The sequence below is a fragment of the Euprymna scolopes genome, chromosome 26 (genome assembly GCF_053919585.1).
Source record: "Euprymna scolopes isolate OS-2025 chromosome 26, ASM5391958v1, whole genome shotgun sequence".
Classification (NCBI taxonomy): Eukaryota; Metazoa; Mollusca; class Cephalopoda; order Sepiida; family Sepiolidae; genus Euprymna; species Euprymna scolopes.
The window spans coordinates 106,881,981-106,901,471 of record NC_136507.1 but is presented as its reverse complement, the minus strand read 5'-3'; the positions used below and the strand labels follow the sequence as shown (position 1 = coordinate 106,901,471).

At 29.6% G+C, this 19,491-nt stretch overlaps 1 protein-coding gene across 1 annotated transcript in view; it reads left to right on the top strand.

The window, feature by feature from the left end:
* The window catches only part of LOC145248354 (calcium channel flower homolog), a 113,148-nt gene extending 99,571 nt beyond the window's left edge, over positions 1–13,577 (top strand). The window contains exon 5 of the mRNA XM_080110273.1: positions 4,083–13,577. Within this exon, the coding sequence (XP_079966399.1) occupies positions 4,083–4,200 (118 nt within the window). The 3' untranslated portion in view covers positions 4,201–13,577. The remainder of the gene's footprint in view (positions 1–4,082) is intronic.
* Positions 13,578–19,491: the final 5,914 nt, after the last annotated feature.

Here is a 19,491-nt window from a genome sequence, read left to right as displayed (position 1 = left end):
TCACACCTACTAATTAACTCTTCCACATTTTTTATGTCAAAAATTTAGATCATTACAAAATTTAGATCATTACAAAATTTAGATCATTACAAAAATTTGGATCATTACAAAAATTTGGATCATTACAAAATTTAAATAATTACAAAAGTTTGGATCATTACAAAATGTAAATAATTACAAAAATGTGGATCATTACAAAATTTAAATAATTACAAAAATGTGGATCATTACAAAATTTAAATAATTACAAAAATGTAGATCATTACAAAAATGTAGATCATTACAAAAATGTAGATCATTACAAAAATGTAGATCGTAACAAAAATGTAGATCATTACAAAAATGTAGATCGTAACAAAAATTTAGATAATTGCCAAGTTTTATAAATTAATTTTTCTATAGAATTATCTTTTTCTTTAATAAGAAAAGAAAAAAAAATTAAAATCGCACTAAGAGGTTGATGTAGTTTGCTTGAAGCATTGTGTGTACTAATATATATATATATATATATATAAAAGAAGCTTTGAGTATTTATTTTTTAGTTGTGAACAATTTTAATTTTAGAAGAGAAGAGAAATATTCTTTCAAATAAAATACCAATATCAATCCAAAGAAGCTTTGAATTCTAAAAACTATGAAGATTATGATGAACATCAAAGATAAAGATTTTCTAGTAGGTAGCCAATCCTAAGAAATCTTGAATTGCAAAAACTTGCAGACAAAGAGAAAAGTTCCTTCCCTTGTGAAGGCGGAAAGTTATGTGCAGGAATTCTAGACGCAGATTGGAGTGATTCAAATTTCTGATTTGTTGGTATCAGAGCATAATTTAATCCAATGGTTCAGTTTCTATCACCCCTGTTTATAAATAGAATCGTCTTATTTTTTGTAAGCATTCCCTCATTATAGCAAAAATATTGTGACAACTGAGCTTGTCTCTTCTTTATTGTTATTTTCATGGCAAGTGCTCGTTTGAGCTCCAATCTATGGTCCCCCCCCCCTTGTCAAACTTTCCTGAAAAACACTTGTCTTTGAAACCACTATCAATAATTTCCCCCAATCTTTATCTGTGCCTAAACCTAAATGTAAATTCCATGAACAAAGCTTTATTTCTTAGAACTGCACACCTGTGAAACTCCGTTCCATTTTACTGCTTTCCAACTGACTAAAATTTGGTCATCTTCAAGTCCAATGTAAACAAGTTCTTGATGAGCCGTTCACCTTAAGTAATCCAATTTACCAAATTGTCCCATTGACTACTATACACTTATTAACCCTTATCCTTGGGTGGCCTTCGGGCCTTGATAAGTGGTGACTCCTTTGTAAAAAAAAAAAAAAAAAAAAAAAAACTTTATTCAAAAAGTGTTTAAATCCCTAAGGATATAAAGTCTAAGATGTCACAGATTTAGCACATAAGCTGAAAATTTTACGATTATAAAAAGGGATTCACGTATATAGCAGTGCAAACAAAAAAATAAACAAGAAACCCTAACTTTAATTGTGAAAAAGAAAATGGGATCATCAGCTGTTTACCATGATATATATCTATCTATCTCTCTCTCTATATATATATATATATATATATATATATATATATATATATATATATGAGAGAGAGAATGTGTGTGATTTATAGAAGGCCATTACAATGTGTGAACGAAACCTCAGATAAAAACCTCATTTCAATTTTACATTCTCTTGCTTTCAATCCCACTTACATACTCCCACAGGCAGCAAAATCCCACCCTTTTATTGTTGAGGTCCCTGGATGCCGGAAAACCTTCTACTCTAATAGTTTCTTCATTTGGAATGCTAGCCTTTGGAATTCCTTCCCCTTTTCTTGCTTTTCTAACTGTACTATCTGTAGAATTTTAAATGTAATATAAATACACATCTAGCTGCTCAACATCCCATAGTCCACTGTTAGACACGATCTCAAATAGTAGTCCTTTACATTCCAACTGGCAATATATTTTTTTAGGTGTGAAAAAGAGTAAAAAAAACGCATAATGTAGGGGATGTATCAGATGTGCCTTTTGTAAATTATATTTTTAAAATTTCACTGTTTTAAGCAGTTTTTGTATTTATTATAAGTTAGCTGTACTTAGCCGGCATTGCCCGGAAGTCTTGTTACTTTTATTTTCATTTTGATTTGATTATTATTTATTTATTTTTATTTGAATTACTATGCTGATTGTGTTTGTTTTTTCTTTTTATAAAGTTTTTTTTTATTTTTTAAAATAATATTCTGAAAGTTAAATCTAATTATTACGATATTGTTCGGTTATTAAATTATTAATTGAACCAAATTGATATAAAACTTTTGTTAAAAGAACGTTGCTTAGTTTTATTTATTTTTTAAAATGATTAGATGTAAATAGCTTCCAAGACTTTCAATCTTTTAATTGAATGAGGATTTGCTAAGAATTTTCAATCCAGTTTTACATGGACGATATATTGGCCCTAGCAACATAGCTAAAAGATGACACAACCGATATTTCGTCCTTCTAATAATACGTTATCAAATAATTTTGCTAATCAACTATTGTTTTTTTTTTTACTAATTATTGCTTAATTAGGTCAGAGTCCAAAGGGTTGATTTTGGGCTTTTCCTTTGCCATTTTCTAAATATATTTATTTGAAAATAATTGTAAGCAAACATGTGGCAGATAAGTATTCTTGAAGCTTCAAAAGGTTTGCGTTTTAAAAACTTTTAGCTGTAATAATTTTATAGATGAACTATCAGCATAGAAAGGAAATGTTTTGTAAAAGGAATGTACAGTACCCGTTTATTTGCATCCCCACGAGAACAGCATTACTGAAAAGATTTCCTTTTTTAACCATTCCAAGTCTGCACGGACAATATATCTGCCCTAGCAATGTAGCTGATATTTCTAATAATACGTTATCAAATAATTTTGCTAACCGCATAGTGTCTTTTTTGGCTAATTATTGCTTAATTAGGTCAGGGTCCAAAGAGTTAAATGGAATGTGGTCTGGACAAACTAGTAGCACTTGTACCCCCTTGACGTAAATACCCCCGACTAACACGACAAGTAGCAAAATTCCACCCCTTCACTGAGGTCCATAGATGTTGGAAAGATTTCTACTCTAATAGTTTATTCCATCGAATAGCCAGATTTTGACTCCCCCCCCCCTTTCCTGCTTCCCTTACTGTACTAACTTGCATGAATTTAAATGTAATGTAAATAGACATCTTGCTGCTCAACTCTCTACATAGTGCCCCTGTAGTATTGCCCCACATAGTAGCATTTTATGTCCAAGTGACACTATGCCTTGTTTGGGATGAAAATAAGAGTAAAAAAATTTTTTTGAAATGACTTATACTCTCTTCTTTATAGACAAGTTCACACATAAAAGGATTGCAGGAGACGAGGGAATCCTGTCTTCCTTTTCATTATGTTTTTACGTGCAATTCCTGTGACATTTATTAGATGGGTTTCTATCAGTATTTTTGTTTTTATTTTCAGTTTTTGAGCAATTATTGAGACTCTCCGGATGACTATCTCGTATCAGCCATTTTGTTCTCGTTCTAACTTAAGCACTTGACACTACTTGTGTTTTGAAGTAAATAAACACTTAAAAATAAGTTAAATCACTAAAAACTTACCCAAGTAGGTCAAAGACTAATTTATCTTGCCTAACATTTACTTGTAATATCCTTTGTTTTTGGACTACTTTTTCATTTTATTGTCTATACTGCTATTGGGTAGGTTTCTACTATTATCTTGTTTAATTTTCAAGTTTTGAGTGATTATCAAGATTCCAAAGATGACCATCAACTATTTTTCTCTTGTTTTAATGTAACACTCGGCACTACTTGTGTTTTAAAATGAATAAACGCTTTAAAATAAGCTTAAACACCAAAAACTTATTCGGCTAGGTAGAAGAGTAACTCATCTTGCCTTTGGTAACATTTATTTGTTATACATTTGTTTAGTAACCGCTTTTTGTTGTTGTTGTTGCATTGTTCTGTGTTACAAGATACCCAACTGGGTGTGTACTTGACGAGAAGCACAAGAGTTTTTAATCATTTCATTCTTTGTTCTTTTCTTTTTTTAAAGAGCTGACCGTGAAGAGATGCGTCAGAAGGTCCGCACTGAAGATGTCGAAATGAAAGACACGCTAATAGCAAATATGGAACACAACATTGAACTTCAAGTTCCATTTGAGCCGAAATAAAAAAAAAAATTTTTTCTCGTCTCTGTTGCTCTAGCCAAAATGGCACCAAAATCGCCAAGGCTTCATTGACCAAGTTACCCTTTGAAATTTAACAAGAATACAAGTCACTAATCATCAACACCATTGCACAAATATTTGCTCGCTTTAAATGACAGTGAAAAAATAATTTGCAAAACTTTTAAGGAAAAGAATGAAAAATTCTTTCTTTTTTAGTTTATTTTTTAAGTAAATTTTCATTTTTTAATAAATATTTGATGTACTTAAAGTGGAGGATAAGTTTAGTTGTCTCAGTATTAAATCGATCCCTCATTTAATGGTCTATAAACATCGATTGAACTCCTGCTGGTTACAAACAGCTTGATTGTTTAATAATAAAGCTTTAGTGATATTTCAGTTTCCCTTATATATATATATATATATATATATATATATATATAATTTAAATGAAATACTAAAATGTTCGGATTACAGTTTGTATAATATTGTGAACATAAAGTTCAAATAAATATTAGTATCAACATTTATAAGACAATCCCAACCAAATAAAAAAAAAAGCTCAATATGCGAGATAGAGCAATAATATAAGTGGAAATCCTGAAATAAATTATGTACAATTACAACAAAATTTATTGCTTAACAAGGAGTATAAAAAAATTTCAAGTTTTTTACCTTAATCCATGGATTTTCCATGAATGGCTTTTCTCATCGGAGGAAATGTTGTTAGCAAAATAGATGTGTGTAATTATAAATTTTGCTTATTAGCACATAAATTGAAGATTAAATTTAAAACAATAGTTTGAAAAGGATATTCCATGGTTGCATTAATGAGGATACAGGAACAGTTGTAAAATCCAAAGCAATGAATACTGGATTTTACAACTGTTTGTTTATCCGGATTTAATTCAGAATTTCCATATATATATATATATATATATATATATATATATATATATATATAATTCCAAAGATAATTATAAAAATTGTCTTAAAATTGGAGTTTATCAAGATAATAAAAAGCTCAACATACTAGATAGAGCTATCAAAGAAATACAAAAAAATGATGAAAAATAAAATTGATCAAAGTACAATATTTATTGATATATCCAAAATTCAAATAAAGAATTATAATAATTCTATTGTTTGAATTTTTGATGAATTAATGAATATTGTAATTTATTCAATTTCTATAATCTAAGAAAATGGTTGGATAAAATCTGACGAAATGAATGGACTAAACAATCGAGCATTGCAATCAACTAAAATAATAAAATTTTTAATATTTCATCTTTATTATGAAAAGACTTCCTCCAGTAATGATTTTTAATTTTTTTATTTGTCCATGTCAATTTGTAAATTTGAAAATAACATACCCCTCCCCCCACAACCTTTTTTATTCTTTTGTCTTTTACTCCCTTTCCTTTTATTTCACATATTTGTAAAAAAAATTAAGAAATAACGTTTTTTTTTCTTTTTTGACTTATTTCTGAGGAAGTTTTCAGTGATAAAGATGAAGTATTGAAAATTTCACAATTTGTTTGCATTATTTTTGCTTTCTCTATTCATCTCTACACACACACACACACACACATAAATTCCTCTGATCATGTGCTAGAGTGCAGAAACTTTTTTGCATCAATTTTCAATTTGACATTTTTATTATTTATTTAAAAACAAAAAAGGTTAACACATTTTTAGATGGTCAACCCTAAATATCTTAGAGATTGTGTATTTATGATGATGGGAGATTTGTTTGGTCAAAAAAGCATAATACTAAATTTACTCATTCCGTTTAATTTTGTGGACAGTTTTGATCTCTTGAGAGGTATTTATTTATTTACATCAACCCTGTTTGTATATTTTATCTCAAAACCATCCCCACTTCCTCCTGTCTTGCCCAAACTGGCCACATGCATTTATTTGAATCCTTTTTAATTGGTTTATACAAATTTGCTCCTTCATTTTTTGATTATGAAAATCAGCCACTGTGATTGGCTAAAAAAAAAGATTGTGTAAAAGACTTTAAAATCATTATACATGATTTTTTGACAAAATTTAATTAATTTTTTTTTTTTTTTTTTTTTTTCAAGCAATAAATTAATTTATTCTGTTTGGTGAATAGAAAATAATTCCTGCCCTTAACAATTAGCAAGTATTTGGGGTTTTGTCCAGAATCTTCCCCTATATTAAAAAACAAAAAAAAATCTCTAAGATGTGCGTACCTATGGTGAAGCGAAAATATATTTCAAAAGTTACGTAAATTAATCAAGTAGTTTTATTTTTGAATAAGAAAATCATTTTTAAGAAATTGATGGGAATTTATGGACTTTACAATATAAATCTTGCAAGTTTGAATTATTGAGTTATTTCCCTTTGTTCTTATTTTTTTTAGATTGTTTTCAAAATGGTGGACAAAATGGCCACTTTTTGCTTACTCATAAAAAATTTGATTTTCTTATTTAAATATAAAACTACTTGATGAACCAGTATTCGATATAAATATTTAAAATACAAAAGCTAAATTAATATTTCTATTTTATTATTGAAAATATTTTTTCCATAGCCAAATTTTCAATTATTCCATTCAGCGTTGTGCTACATGACTTAATTCTGACATAAATTTATGTTAAAAAAAAGCCCCCATGAGCATATGTGACCCTAGTAGTATAATTAGGATTTCAAATAAATGCATTTCAAATAAAAACACTGTTATGTACTTGCATGTTATGTAAAAATTAGTATAAACTCCAAAAATTGTGAAAAATGATCCAGTAGAAAAATTAGGAGTGAAAATAAAATTCATTGAATTATAGTTTTAACATGCATTAATGTCGAACAGTTTTTTTTTTTTTGTTGTTTTTATCAATTTTGTATGACAACCCGATTTATCTCCCTTGTTTTCAATTGAAATCTGCTGTTTCAAAATAGGAAATGTCATTAATAATTTTTGGTTCCCCCGATAGGAAGTGATTGGACCTAGTAATTCACTCCTGTTTGTTTGTTTGCACTTTTCTGAATAACCACGTCTTAGATTTAAAAAAATTTTGCACAAACATCAGTCATGGTGAAAGTAATTTTTTGCCAGAATGGATTTTCCAGGATAACTCTGGTTGCCCCACCTAGGGGCCATTATAGGGGTAAAATTGCCTTAAAATCGTTCATCCGTTCATTTGTTCGCACTTATCTTTTTGTTTTTTTTTTATTTTGCTCAAACATTAGTCATGGTGAAAATAAATTTTTCACTTGTAGAGGGGCCCCCGCATGCTCGGCTTGTTTTATAAAAAAATTGATCTAGCATATCTATTCAATCATTTTTGGAATTTATACACATTTTGACGTGACATGTAATGTATGTAAATGTTTTTATTTGAAATGCATTTCTTTGAAATTAAATTACTACAGAAGCACCTAATTTAAAAAATTTAACTATTTCTACGTTAAGGAAGTTAAATCAGACACAAAAAAAAAGTAAAAATGTTGAGTCAAAAATGTTTTATCTTTTTTTCTTTTTCCTTCCTAAAAAAATGGATTCATTTTTCATGTTCAAAACTTCTGAACATGATATTTCTTCATCAATTTACTCCACAAAATTGCAGAAGGAGGTTGAAAAAAAAAAATAGGATTAACTACTTGACAGAATATTATTAAAATGTGATAAGTTTATTTTTGGTGAATTTTAGAAAAACTTACATTTTCTTCTCATAAAAATTGAGAAAGAATTAGGTGCTTGTATTTTTATTTTTGTTGGTTTGATGGACCAAGGACGACAACTCTATTCAGATTGTTTCTTTCATTTTTGGATTAAAATAAATCATCTTCGCATTTATTTAGGGTTAGTATTGGGTATTAGAGGTCAATAAGACATTATTTGTGTGTGTTTTGGTTTGTTTTTGTATTTATTTATTTTTGTTCAGAAAAAAATGACAAACTGTCCATGTACCAACCCTTAATCCAAGATGATTATACAATTATATATATACATATGATGAGAATAATGGAAATGATATTCTGTTGAGATAAAAAAGGAAAAAAACAAGTCACATGTTCATCAATGTTTTGTCTTTATTGTAAGACTTCTGGATGAATGAATTGAAGAAAATATTGTACTGGTATTTTATTTTCTTCAATTCATTCATCCAGAAGTCTTACGATAAAGACAAAATGATGATGGATGTGTGCTTTGGGTTTTTTTTTGGGGGGGGGGTCCCTCTCCCTCTCTCTCTGTATATATATATATATATATCTATATATATATATAATTTTTTTTTTTTTTTTTTTTTTTTCTTGTATGTCTTTGTTTTATGGTTTTAAAGATTCAACTAAAATTTTAGCATTGGTTGAATTGACTTTGAAAACATAACAAAAGTGAAGGAAACAGGGTGTGCATTCAAGCACCTTATAAATTCAAGTTATCGTCCATGGTCCATGAGGAGAGTTTTTTTTATTCAAAACACTTTATGTAAATTCAAATTTTGAAAAGATTTCTTTGCTCATGATTTCAAGTTTAAAATTTTAAATTTGAATGAAGGAGTTGTTTTTTTAATTTTTTTTTTTTTTTTTTTTTTTTTTTTTACAAAAGCAGTTAAAACTTTTGTAAATTAATCCGGACAGAACTCTTTCTTCATTTCTGGATAAGCATGCAACAAAAATGTTGCCACAAAAGTTTTGCAACAATTTTTATTTGAACCATAAAACAATATAATTCTGTCAATAATTTTTTAAGACTTATTCATGAGATGATTTAAAAAAAAAAAAAAAATGAAGTTGTCATAGCAACAATTTGATGTCAATGATTTTTCTTGTCTTGTTCTTTGATACGACAGAAATGTGAAAATGTTTTCTTCTGGTTTAACAGCTCAGATGAACAATATTTGTTTTTTAAATAAATTTGTCATGTCTCATTGGGTATCTCATATTTTTAATCAATTTTTAATAATTATTCTTAATTTCATTTTTTAAAATAAAAAAAATAACTATATAATATGAATATAAAAATTAAATTTTAAATAATTATTTACAAATTATTTAATTTGTTATTAAAATTACATTAGATTATATTTTTAACTGTATTAGGCAATTTGTGTCCAAAAAATACTATTTTCTTAGAAAAAAAAATCTGCTTGTAAAAGATTTAGTTTTTAAATCATTTTTTTTTTTTTTTTTTTTTTTTTTTTTTTTTTTGCTAATCAATTGCCCATTTAATTATTTTCTAAGATTTTTCTCATAAGTTGACCATAAACAACTGGAAAAACTGTTTCACGTGTGTTAACAATCAAAACCTTTGAATTGATTAAAAATTAATTTCTGATATGGATTTTAGTTTAAAAACAAAAATCACCAAAACCAAAGAAAATCAGTAAATTTTCACGTTTCCTTGTTGCATCAACAAATTTCTTTTTCTTTTTCTGTTTAATGTGAGAAAATAAAATAGAAAAGTTTGTCGTCGGAAGATTTTGTTTATTTATTTATTTATTTTTTAAATTAAAATTTTGTGATGAAGTCTTATTTATTTATTTATTTTTTTTAAATTAAAATTCTCCAGACGAGGCTCCTTATCTTTGTCGTCAGTTGCTGACATTGTTGTGTTTGGCAGCAATTCTCCAGTTTCTGCTTTTATTCTTAATCTTAAAAAAAAATCTTAAACAGACCTGACGGTACATTTGACGAAACACTGTGGAATAACAAAGCTCAGAAGAAAAGAAAAATCGTTTGCCAGTAAGAAAAATATTTGTATGAATCGATAAGTTTAAGTTGTGAAATTAAGCATTGCAAAAAAAAAAAAAAAAAAAAAACAGAAAAAAAAAAAAATTAAACGAAAATAAAATTGTATTAAATGCATAAAACAATAAATAAAATGAGTTCACTTGGATGCAAAAAGAAACTGACCTCAGTGAGAGGTTGGAAGAGAGTGAGAACTATCTCCTTAGTTTGCAGATATGCAAAATCAGTAATGCAGATGAATAGGCAATTAAACCTTAACCCAAATAAGCGATTCAAAGTTGGCAGCCAAAAAATATCAGACTTTTTTTTTTCATAAAATAATAAATAAAATGTTATTGTTTTGTATTTGTTTTTAGTAAATTATCTCTACTATAAAAGTCACTTTGTGTGAGCGTGAAGTCCTTCCTCATAGGTTCTGAAACGGCTGAGCCTATTTTTTGCAAATTTTACACAAATCTAATTTATATGTCTGGCAGTGTTCTTAGATATGTCTTGTACAGAAATTCATCCGATAAGTATCGAAAAATACAAAAATTCTGATCTTTAGTCTTTCTTCTCTTATAGATAAAAAAAATTTTTTTACAGGGAAATAATTTTATTTCCTTTGGCCAGTGTAACGTAAAATATTCCCCTGTAAAAATTCGAAAGACTATTTTTAAGATCATCAAGCTCAAATATCAGCTGACGTGATATTGTAAACAAACACAGACGGAATTTGATGAACGACATTATTATTATTATTTTATTTTATTTATTTTTTGCGAATTAGTCCATCAGACAAATTATTCCTTGTAATATATAATAATCAATAGAGGATTGATTCTATAATAATGCATACACAATCTGTATAAATGAAAATATCATGTTTAAGCATATTGTACGACTGGGCAATGCCGTATGGCCAGCTAGTAAAAATATATTACTTCATGGAATATTTATTGATTTTCTTTTATAATTTTTTTTTTTTTTAAATAATTTTTATCTGACACTGTTTGCTGCGGACTTCCTATCGTCTGTTCTTCTGTATCATCGCAAAAGCTGATTTCAAGTCAACGTGCTGACTGACTGCTGTTGAATTTTTGTTAATCTAAGCAGATTTTTGCTCAGTCCATGAGGATCGTGCTTCAGGATTGTCTAATCTGCACAGAGTCCTTGTCGTCGGCATCTTAGTTATTTCTTAAAAATGCATATTATAACGATAAAAACATTTCTGTGCTTCCATACTTCTTTTACTCAACACTTGTTTTTATTTCTTTTGCCACAAATATAGGATTAGTGTTGGGTTTAATGAAAGATATAGTTCTTTAAATTTTGTCTTGTAAATGTTGTCGTAAATGTTGTAATAACCATTTGTTGTTTTTGTTTTTTTTCTTAACGCAAACAAAGCTAAAAAAGAATTAGAGAAGATGAATCGGAAGACTCTAATTGGATCATAAACGCATTCGTTTCTCTAAGAATGAAAACCAAATTTTCGTATCAACATAACAAAGATAAGGATACTCGTCTGATTGACCTTTCTTCTTCTTACTATTTCTTGTTCGTAGTGCAAGACATCCAACCAGGTTCTTCAGTTAAAATGTCTTTTTTTATGTGTTGTGTATTTGTATGAGCCAAGATGTGGAATAGAGGCCGCATCACTTTTTTTTTTCTTGGGGGGGGTATTTTTTAATGTTTCAAGAAAAATTTAGATCATTATTGTTTAAAGCATGATTACAAAATCAAAAAAAAATCATTTTTTGTCTGTTTTCATGGAACTGAATGGCTTTCACTTAACTTTTTACTTTCGTTGTAAAATCAACTTTAACATTATAGCTGGTGTAACTGAAATCTCTCTTTATTTTAAATTGGCCCAAAATAACAAAGTGTAACTAAAAAGATATGCCACTCGTGTAGAAAAAAAAAAAGACATCTTTAAAATATGTCAGTTAAAAAAATTACAGCAAACTTTATAAACTGCACACTGAAAATTACTGAAAATGATTGAGTATTTTTATTTATGAAATTCAACTATGCATTGTAATCCAGAGAAGTTCGCTATTTTCGTCTTATTTAAAGACACAAAACTCACTGATTGTCTCCCCTTGGCGACACCAGTGTAAAAATCACTAAATTAACTTTATTTTTTATTAAAATTTTACTTGATCATTTTTCTGTAATTTTCGTTGTACAGTAATATTTTTCATTACCAAGTAAGTACTTAGTTTTGCTGTCATTTTATTAACTACCATATTTCACAAGCGCTTTCTTTTTCTTTTGTTTTGTTGTACAAATGCCAAAGTTATTTATATTTATAAGCGATCACTTTTTCTTTTTAAGAAGAGATAAATTTTTTTGCTAATCATCTAAGGCGCCCTTACTGAGAAATGATCACAGTGCTGCTCAGGCATTTTTGTGGATTAGAGTACATTTTACTTAGTGAACGGGTTTTTTAAAACCTCACCTGACTTTGTGTCTAATCACTTGCAGATACTCTAAATAAATATACAGTCTGGTTGTTTGTTCAAGGCCTCTTTGAACCTGGATATGATAAACATCATCATAACCTCCTAATGGACTGTTTCATGAGGGAGGGGTGTGCGCAATGACCCGGACAGAGAACGCTGTTTTTCTTTTTGCTGCAGCCTTACCAGCTGGTAAAAATCAAGGCAAACAGAGTGGTGACATAATTAACCAAAAAACAAAAAAACTTTGAAATTTAAATTGCCATAGAAATAGGTCATCACGCATCTTCCACTGCTCAGGTGAAGAGAGAAAAGGTTAACGCGTAATACATCATTTCCGTTGCTTCAAATAGAAACGTTAAAGATTTTTATTACGCTTGCAATAATGTCTATGCATTACCTGCCATATGAGGTACGCCTTTGTCCTGAGATTTTGTCCCTCAGCACTAAAATCAACAATTTAGGCCATTTCTGAAATATTTTTCCTGTTGGTTGCGGTATGTTGCTGGTACTATGCAGTTCTAGGATGTCCACTCGCCCAGGCTTTGCTTTCTCTCCTTTAAAAGGGGTTTAGTTTATTGCTAATTGCCTGAGGTGCCATTACCAGGGAATGCTGACAGGGCTGCCCAGGCATATGTTGCAGGCCAACGTGCTCCTACATAGGGGCCCTTCAATCCTACTTTCCAATCTTAGTGTCGCATCTGACTGTGGGAAAAAGATAAATCCAACTAGAGATAGTGAAATGAACCTCCCCTGGTGCATAAAAAAAGTTTTCATTTATTTTTCGATAATCGATTTTGTTGATCATTCTTTAAATGTGATCATTGACAATAATCTGTTTTCTTTTTTGGAAAAAAAAAAATATTTATTTCATTTTATTGTTTTTAATTGTCAAAATAACGAGGCGGCCTTTATTTTGGGCCTTCATCTTTGTATTTATTGTCTGATTATTTCTCAACCATTTAGAAATATCCTTCCCTCGCGTTTTTTTTTATTTTTTTATTTTTTTTTTTTAATCCTGTAAATTTAAAAGGTAAGAGAATGTTCCATAAAGACATATTTGCCTCCTTTAAAAAAAAAAAAAAAGAAATAAAAAAGAAAATATAAAAACCGTGTGATGTAAGTTGAGTGGTCTTGGCTTATGTCGGATTTTTGTCATAGAACTATTAAACGTAATCAAAATGTTTTTTGTCATAGAACTATTAAACGTAATCAAAATGTTTTTGTCATAGAACTATTAAACGTAATCAAAATGTTTTTTGTCATAGAACTATTAAACGTAATCAAAATGTTTTTTGTCATAGAACTATTAAACGTAATCAAAATGTTTTTTGTCATAGAACTATTAAATGTAATCAAAATGTTTTTTGTCATAGAACTATTAAACGTAATCAAAATGTTTTTGTCATAGAACTATTAAACGTAATCAAAATGTTTTTTGTCATAGAACTATTAAACGTAATCAAAATGTTTTTTGTCATAGAACTATTAAACGTAATCAAAATGTTTTTTTGTCATAGAACTATTAAACGTAATCAAAATGTTTTTGTCATAGAACTATTAAACGTAATCAAAATGTTTTTGTCATAGAACTATTAAACGTAATCAAAATGTTTTTTGTCATAGAACTATTAAACGTAATCAAAATGTTTTTTGTCATAGAACTATTAAACGTAATCAAAATGTTTTTTGTCATAGAACTATTAAACGTAATCAAAATGTTTTTTGTCATAGAACTATTAAACGTAATCAAAATGTTTTTTGTCATAGAACTATTAAACGTAATCAAAATGTTTTTTGTCATAGAACTATTAAACGTAATCAAAATGTTTTTTGTCATAGAACTATTAAACGTAATCAAAATGTTTTTTGTCATAGAACTATTAAACGTAATCAAAATGTTTTTTGTCATAGAACTATTAAACGTAATCAAAATGTTTTTTGTCATAGAACTATTAAACGTAATCAAAATGTTTTTTGTCATAGAACTATTAAACGTAATCAAAATGTTTTTTGTCATAGAACTATTAAACGTAATCAAAATGTTTTTGTCATAGAACTATTAAACGTAATCAAAATGTTTTTTGTCATAGAACTATTAAACGTAATCAAAATGTTTTTTGTCATAGAACTATTAAACGTAATCAAAATGTTTTTTGTCATAGAACTATTAAACGTAATCAAAATGTTTTTTGTCATAGAACTATTAAACGTAATCAAAATGTTTTTTGTCATAGAACTATTAAACGTAATCAAAATGTTTTTGTCATAGAACTATTAAACGTAATCAAAATGTTTTTTGTCATAGAACTATTAAACGTAATCAAAATGTTTTTTGTCATAGAACTATTAAACGTAATCAAAATGTTTTTTGTCATAGAACTATTAAACGTAATCAAAATGTTTTTTGTCATAGAACTATTAAACGTAATCAAAATGTTTTGGACATCCGAAAAGAAAATCAAAACAGAATTTTTTAATGTCAAAAAAAGAGAACACTAAAAGAATCGACAAAAGAGTAGAGGGTCTACAATAGGTCCTAGAAAATAATGCCTAATAATTTATAATATAGTAGATCCTCCACCTCCACATACAAAAAATGGTAATCTCCAAAAATACCGTTAGGGCTTACAACATGGCCGCCAGAAGAGTCACGTGATCCGGTAGGTGTATCAGAATTTTAGACGGAATTTTTGACACCCCCAACAAAAAACTGCGAATAAAATATATAAAACTCGTAATTTCTGTTTTTAAAGTGGGTTGTCAATTTTCTTTATGAAATATACTTCCAAAATAAACTATTACAGTCGTATAAAACATAATAGAAGTATTATTTTTTATTTTTTAAAAACAATGTTTACAAAATGTCTACGAACGTGCGTAGACATTTTGTAAAATTCTGATACACCTACCGGATCACGTGACTCTTCTGGCGGCCATGTTGTAAGCCCTAACGGTATTCTTTGGAGATTACCCAAAAAATATGCTACTCAATCATATTTGATACAAATAAACTTCATTCTATGACTGACTTGTCTGCCAAGTTTCAGTCATGAATGTCCAATAGTCTTTTTATGTTTATTTATATTCAATATTGTTGGATTGCAGAAAAGATTGTGAATTTTATTGATGATTCCATGGATGGGGTGGCAATTTTTTGTGGGTCATCTATTTTATATTAGCATGTGAGGTTGCATGTCCAGCTAAAAGTAAAAAAAAAAAACTACAAAATAAACACCTACAAGGTTGGTATATTGTTGATTGGCATTGCCCTAGATGAATAATAATATCTAACATTTAAAAAAGTATTCATTTTCTAAGGGTCAGCTTTGCCAGGTTTCATTAAGGAAAGGGGGGCAGCTAATTTGGAAAGAAAATGCAGACTTATTACTTGAATTGTGTGTGTGGAGTTAGAGAGGAATAGGCTGGGCGGTGGAGAAAATGGCGGAGAATAGAAGTTTTTTTAATAGAACTAGGTTATATTTTTGTCCCAGTCAATGCCGAGTAGCCATGCTAATTCTGTATAAAATAAGTCCAATGCGAATCATTCTAAGAATAAACTAAATAACTTAAATCCAAAGAATTTACGAAGACACTGTTGGGGTCTGATGAAGTATTTAAAAGAATTTGGTATGAATATCTGTATGTTTTATGGGATTTTTTAAAAGTTGAAATGTGATCATTGATTTAAATGTCCAAATTAAATTGGGAAAAAATGACAATTTTTTTAACGACAACAAAACTTTTCCAAATTTTATTGTAATTTCTATGCATTCATTTCTCGAAATTGAATTTTTTTTTTAATGCAAATGTCAGTCATTCGTATTTCTCAAAGTCTCTAAAAATATAGAAAATTATTAGTGATCGAATTGATCCGATGATTGTTGTTTGTACGTGCGTGTCTTTATTTATTTATTTTATTTTTTTTCAAGATGACCTCCATTCCAGTTCATATGTTTTGCAATATCCATGTCGATGTAAATAAATACCAATTATTGTCATTACCAGGGTTGGTGCGGACGTTTGTCTTGCAGACTCTATTTTTGTCCCTCCAACCCAACCCTGCCACAACTTCTGTTGCAGAATACCCTCATCCATTTTTTTAATTTTATTTTTTAATTAGAAAAATAAAAATGTAACCAATCAAATTTGAGATTTCAACTTGTTTTTTTATAGTGATTTTTTGATCAAATTTATCAAATGGGTTTATCGTCAGAGCAATAAATAGAAAGTTGTTCACAAATTTGCACAAAAGGAAGCTGACATGGGATTGTTAATCAAGGTGTGACTGTGAACGGGAACAAAAGGGTTGGATATATTTAGTTATTTTACAGGCAGTTTAAAATGCAGCAATGAGATTTACAATGGTTGATGATAATTATAAGTTTAGGACAGTTTGAAAGATTGAAGAAATTGAAATCCAAGCCAGGCAAGAGTAGATCAGGTGGAGACGAAAAATCGCTGGAGACTGACGTAATCAGACGGTTATCAATGGACAACTTTGGGATTCCTATTTTTATGCTACGCGATAGTATCACACACACACACACACATGCAGAGCATAACTGATTTGCATCAAGTACTCGTCTTGCGTTGTTTTTCTTTTTACAAAAGAGCCACTATTTATCAAAGCGAAGAGGCCGCTCAAGGATAAGAGTTTTTTTTTTTTTTTTTTTTTTTACACAGTGATCACCACTTATCAAGGCCCAGAAGCCACTCAGGGATAAGGGTTATTGCAAGTACATTACGTTAGTGTGGAGATTTGAGGAAGTGTTTACTTAAGGGGGCGGTTCATTAGGAATTTGTTAACATTGGACTTGAAGACATCCAAGTTGTAGTCCGGTGGGAAGCAGGCAGACGGAACAGAGTTCTACAGGCGTGCAGTTCTAAGAAAGAAGCTTTGTTCATGGAATCCGCGTTTTGATTTAGGCACAGATATAGAGTGGGGGAAATTTTTCACAGTGGATTCAGCTAGACGGGTGTTTTTCGTGAAAGATTGGCGAGGGGGGACCAGAGATTGGAGTTCAGACGAGCACCTGCCATGGAAATAACGATAAAACAAGGATAGGCTCGCAACGTCTCTTCTGTGGGAGAGAGGTTGCAGGGTAGAGAAAAGGGCATCCCCCACTAAGCCACAAAGTCTAGTTTGTACTCTGTCAAGGCAGGATAGGCTGTTTTTAGCAGCTCCTGCCCAGATATGGCAACAGTATTCCAACCTTGGACATACTTGGCTTTTATATAGATAGAGAATTGCATCAGTAGTGAGATATCTTCTGGAGCGGTAGAAGGATCCCACCACCTTTCCAGCGACCTTGGCAACAGACTTGATGTACATGTTCCATTTCAGATCAGGAGTAAAGGTCAAACCCAGAAGCTTGTCAAAACACGGGGCCTCACCCAGACGAGAGCCATCCATCACAATTGATGCCAGATGGGGATCAGAGCATTGATGATGAGTTAACGAGTGTACAGTAGTCAGTGAGACAATATCATAGTAATCATTAGTGGAAATTTGGTAAATTTGATTACTTAAGGGGACGGTTCATCAAGAACTTGTTTACATTGGGCTTGAAGCTAATCATATTATAGTCAGCTGGAAAGGAGGGAAATGGAAGAGTTACACAAGCGCGCAGTTCTAAGAAAAAAAGCTTTGTTCATAAAGAGTGGAGGAAATTATTGATAGCAGTTTCAGCTAGGCGAGGAGGGACCATAAATTGGAGCTTAGATGAGCATGTAAATAAAAGCAGACATGTCTCTCCATCTATGTGTGTAAAACTAAAAACCTGTTTCGTGTTAATTGATTTATCTTTTTGTCAACCGTTGATATGACTTTCAACATAAATTTTATTTGAAACAAGTAAGGTATGTTTTTTTTTATTTAATTCATAATTAACTACCAAAGTTTATTAACTAAATAATTGATCTACACTGGAAAATCTATTTCAGTTATCTCTCATCTCATAAATCTATTTCAGTTATCTCTCTATCATAAATCTATTTCAGTTTTCTCTCTATCATAAATCTATTTCAGTTATCTCTCTATCTAAAATCTATTTCAGTTATCTCTCTATCTAAAATCTATTTCAGTTATCTCTCTATCTAAAATCTATTTCAGTTATCTCTCTATCAAAAATCTATTTCAGTTATCTCTCTATCATAAATCTATTTCAGTTATCTCTCTATCATAAATCTATTTCAGTTATCTCTCTATCATAAATCTATTTCAGTTATCTCTCTATCAAAAATCTATTTCAGTTATCTCTCTATCATAAATCTATTTCAGTTATCTCTCTATCATAAATCTATTTCAGTTATCTCTCTATCAAAAATCTATTTCAGTTATCTCTCTATCAAAAATCTATTTCAGTTATCTCTCTATCATAAATCTATTTCAGTTATCTCTCTATCATAAATCTATTTCAGTTATCTCTCTATCATAAATCTATTTCAGTTATCTCTCTATCAAAAATCTATTTCAGTTATCTCTCTATCATAAATCTATTTCAGTTATCTCTCTATCATAAATCTATTTCAGTTATCTCTATCATAAATCTATTTCAGTTTTCTCTCTATCATAAATCTATTTCAGTTATCTCTCTATCAAAAATCTATTTCAGTTATCTCTCTATCAAAAATCTATTTCAGTTATCTCTCTATCATAAATCTATTTCAGTTATCTCTCGATCATAAATCTATTTCAGTTATCTCTCGATCATAAATCTATTTCAGTTATCTCTCGATCATAAATCTATTTCAGTTATCTCTCTATCATAAAAACAAAGAAAAATTCTGAAATTGTAATGTACAGGATGAATTCATTCATTTATTCTTTTTGCGAACTGTTATCCTCATCTTTGTTTCACCACGTTATGGCCAATTGATCCTCTGGTCTTCTTCAGGTGATTAAACAGCACGGGATAGGAATTATTAGTCTTGTAACTTAATCCTCAGTAATTACTGTCTCACCAGGTTTTGGCCAACTAATCCGCTGACCCACTTTGGGTAGAATTGAAACCATTATCTTCAGACAATGTTCACCTGGAATCATAGAGACTCAACATCTGAAGAAAGCTAGAAGATTAGTTGGCTGGAACGTGGTGAAACAACTATGGAGATCACAAAAAATGCAAAA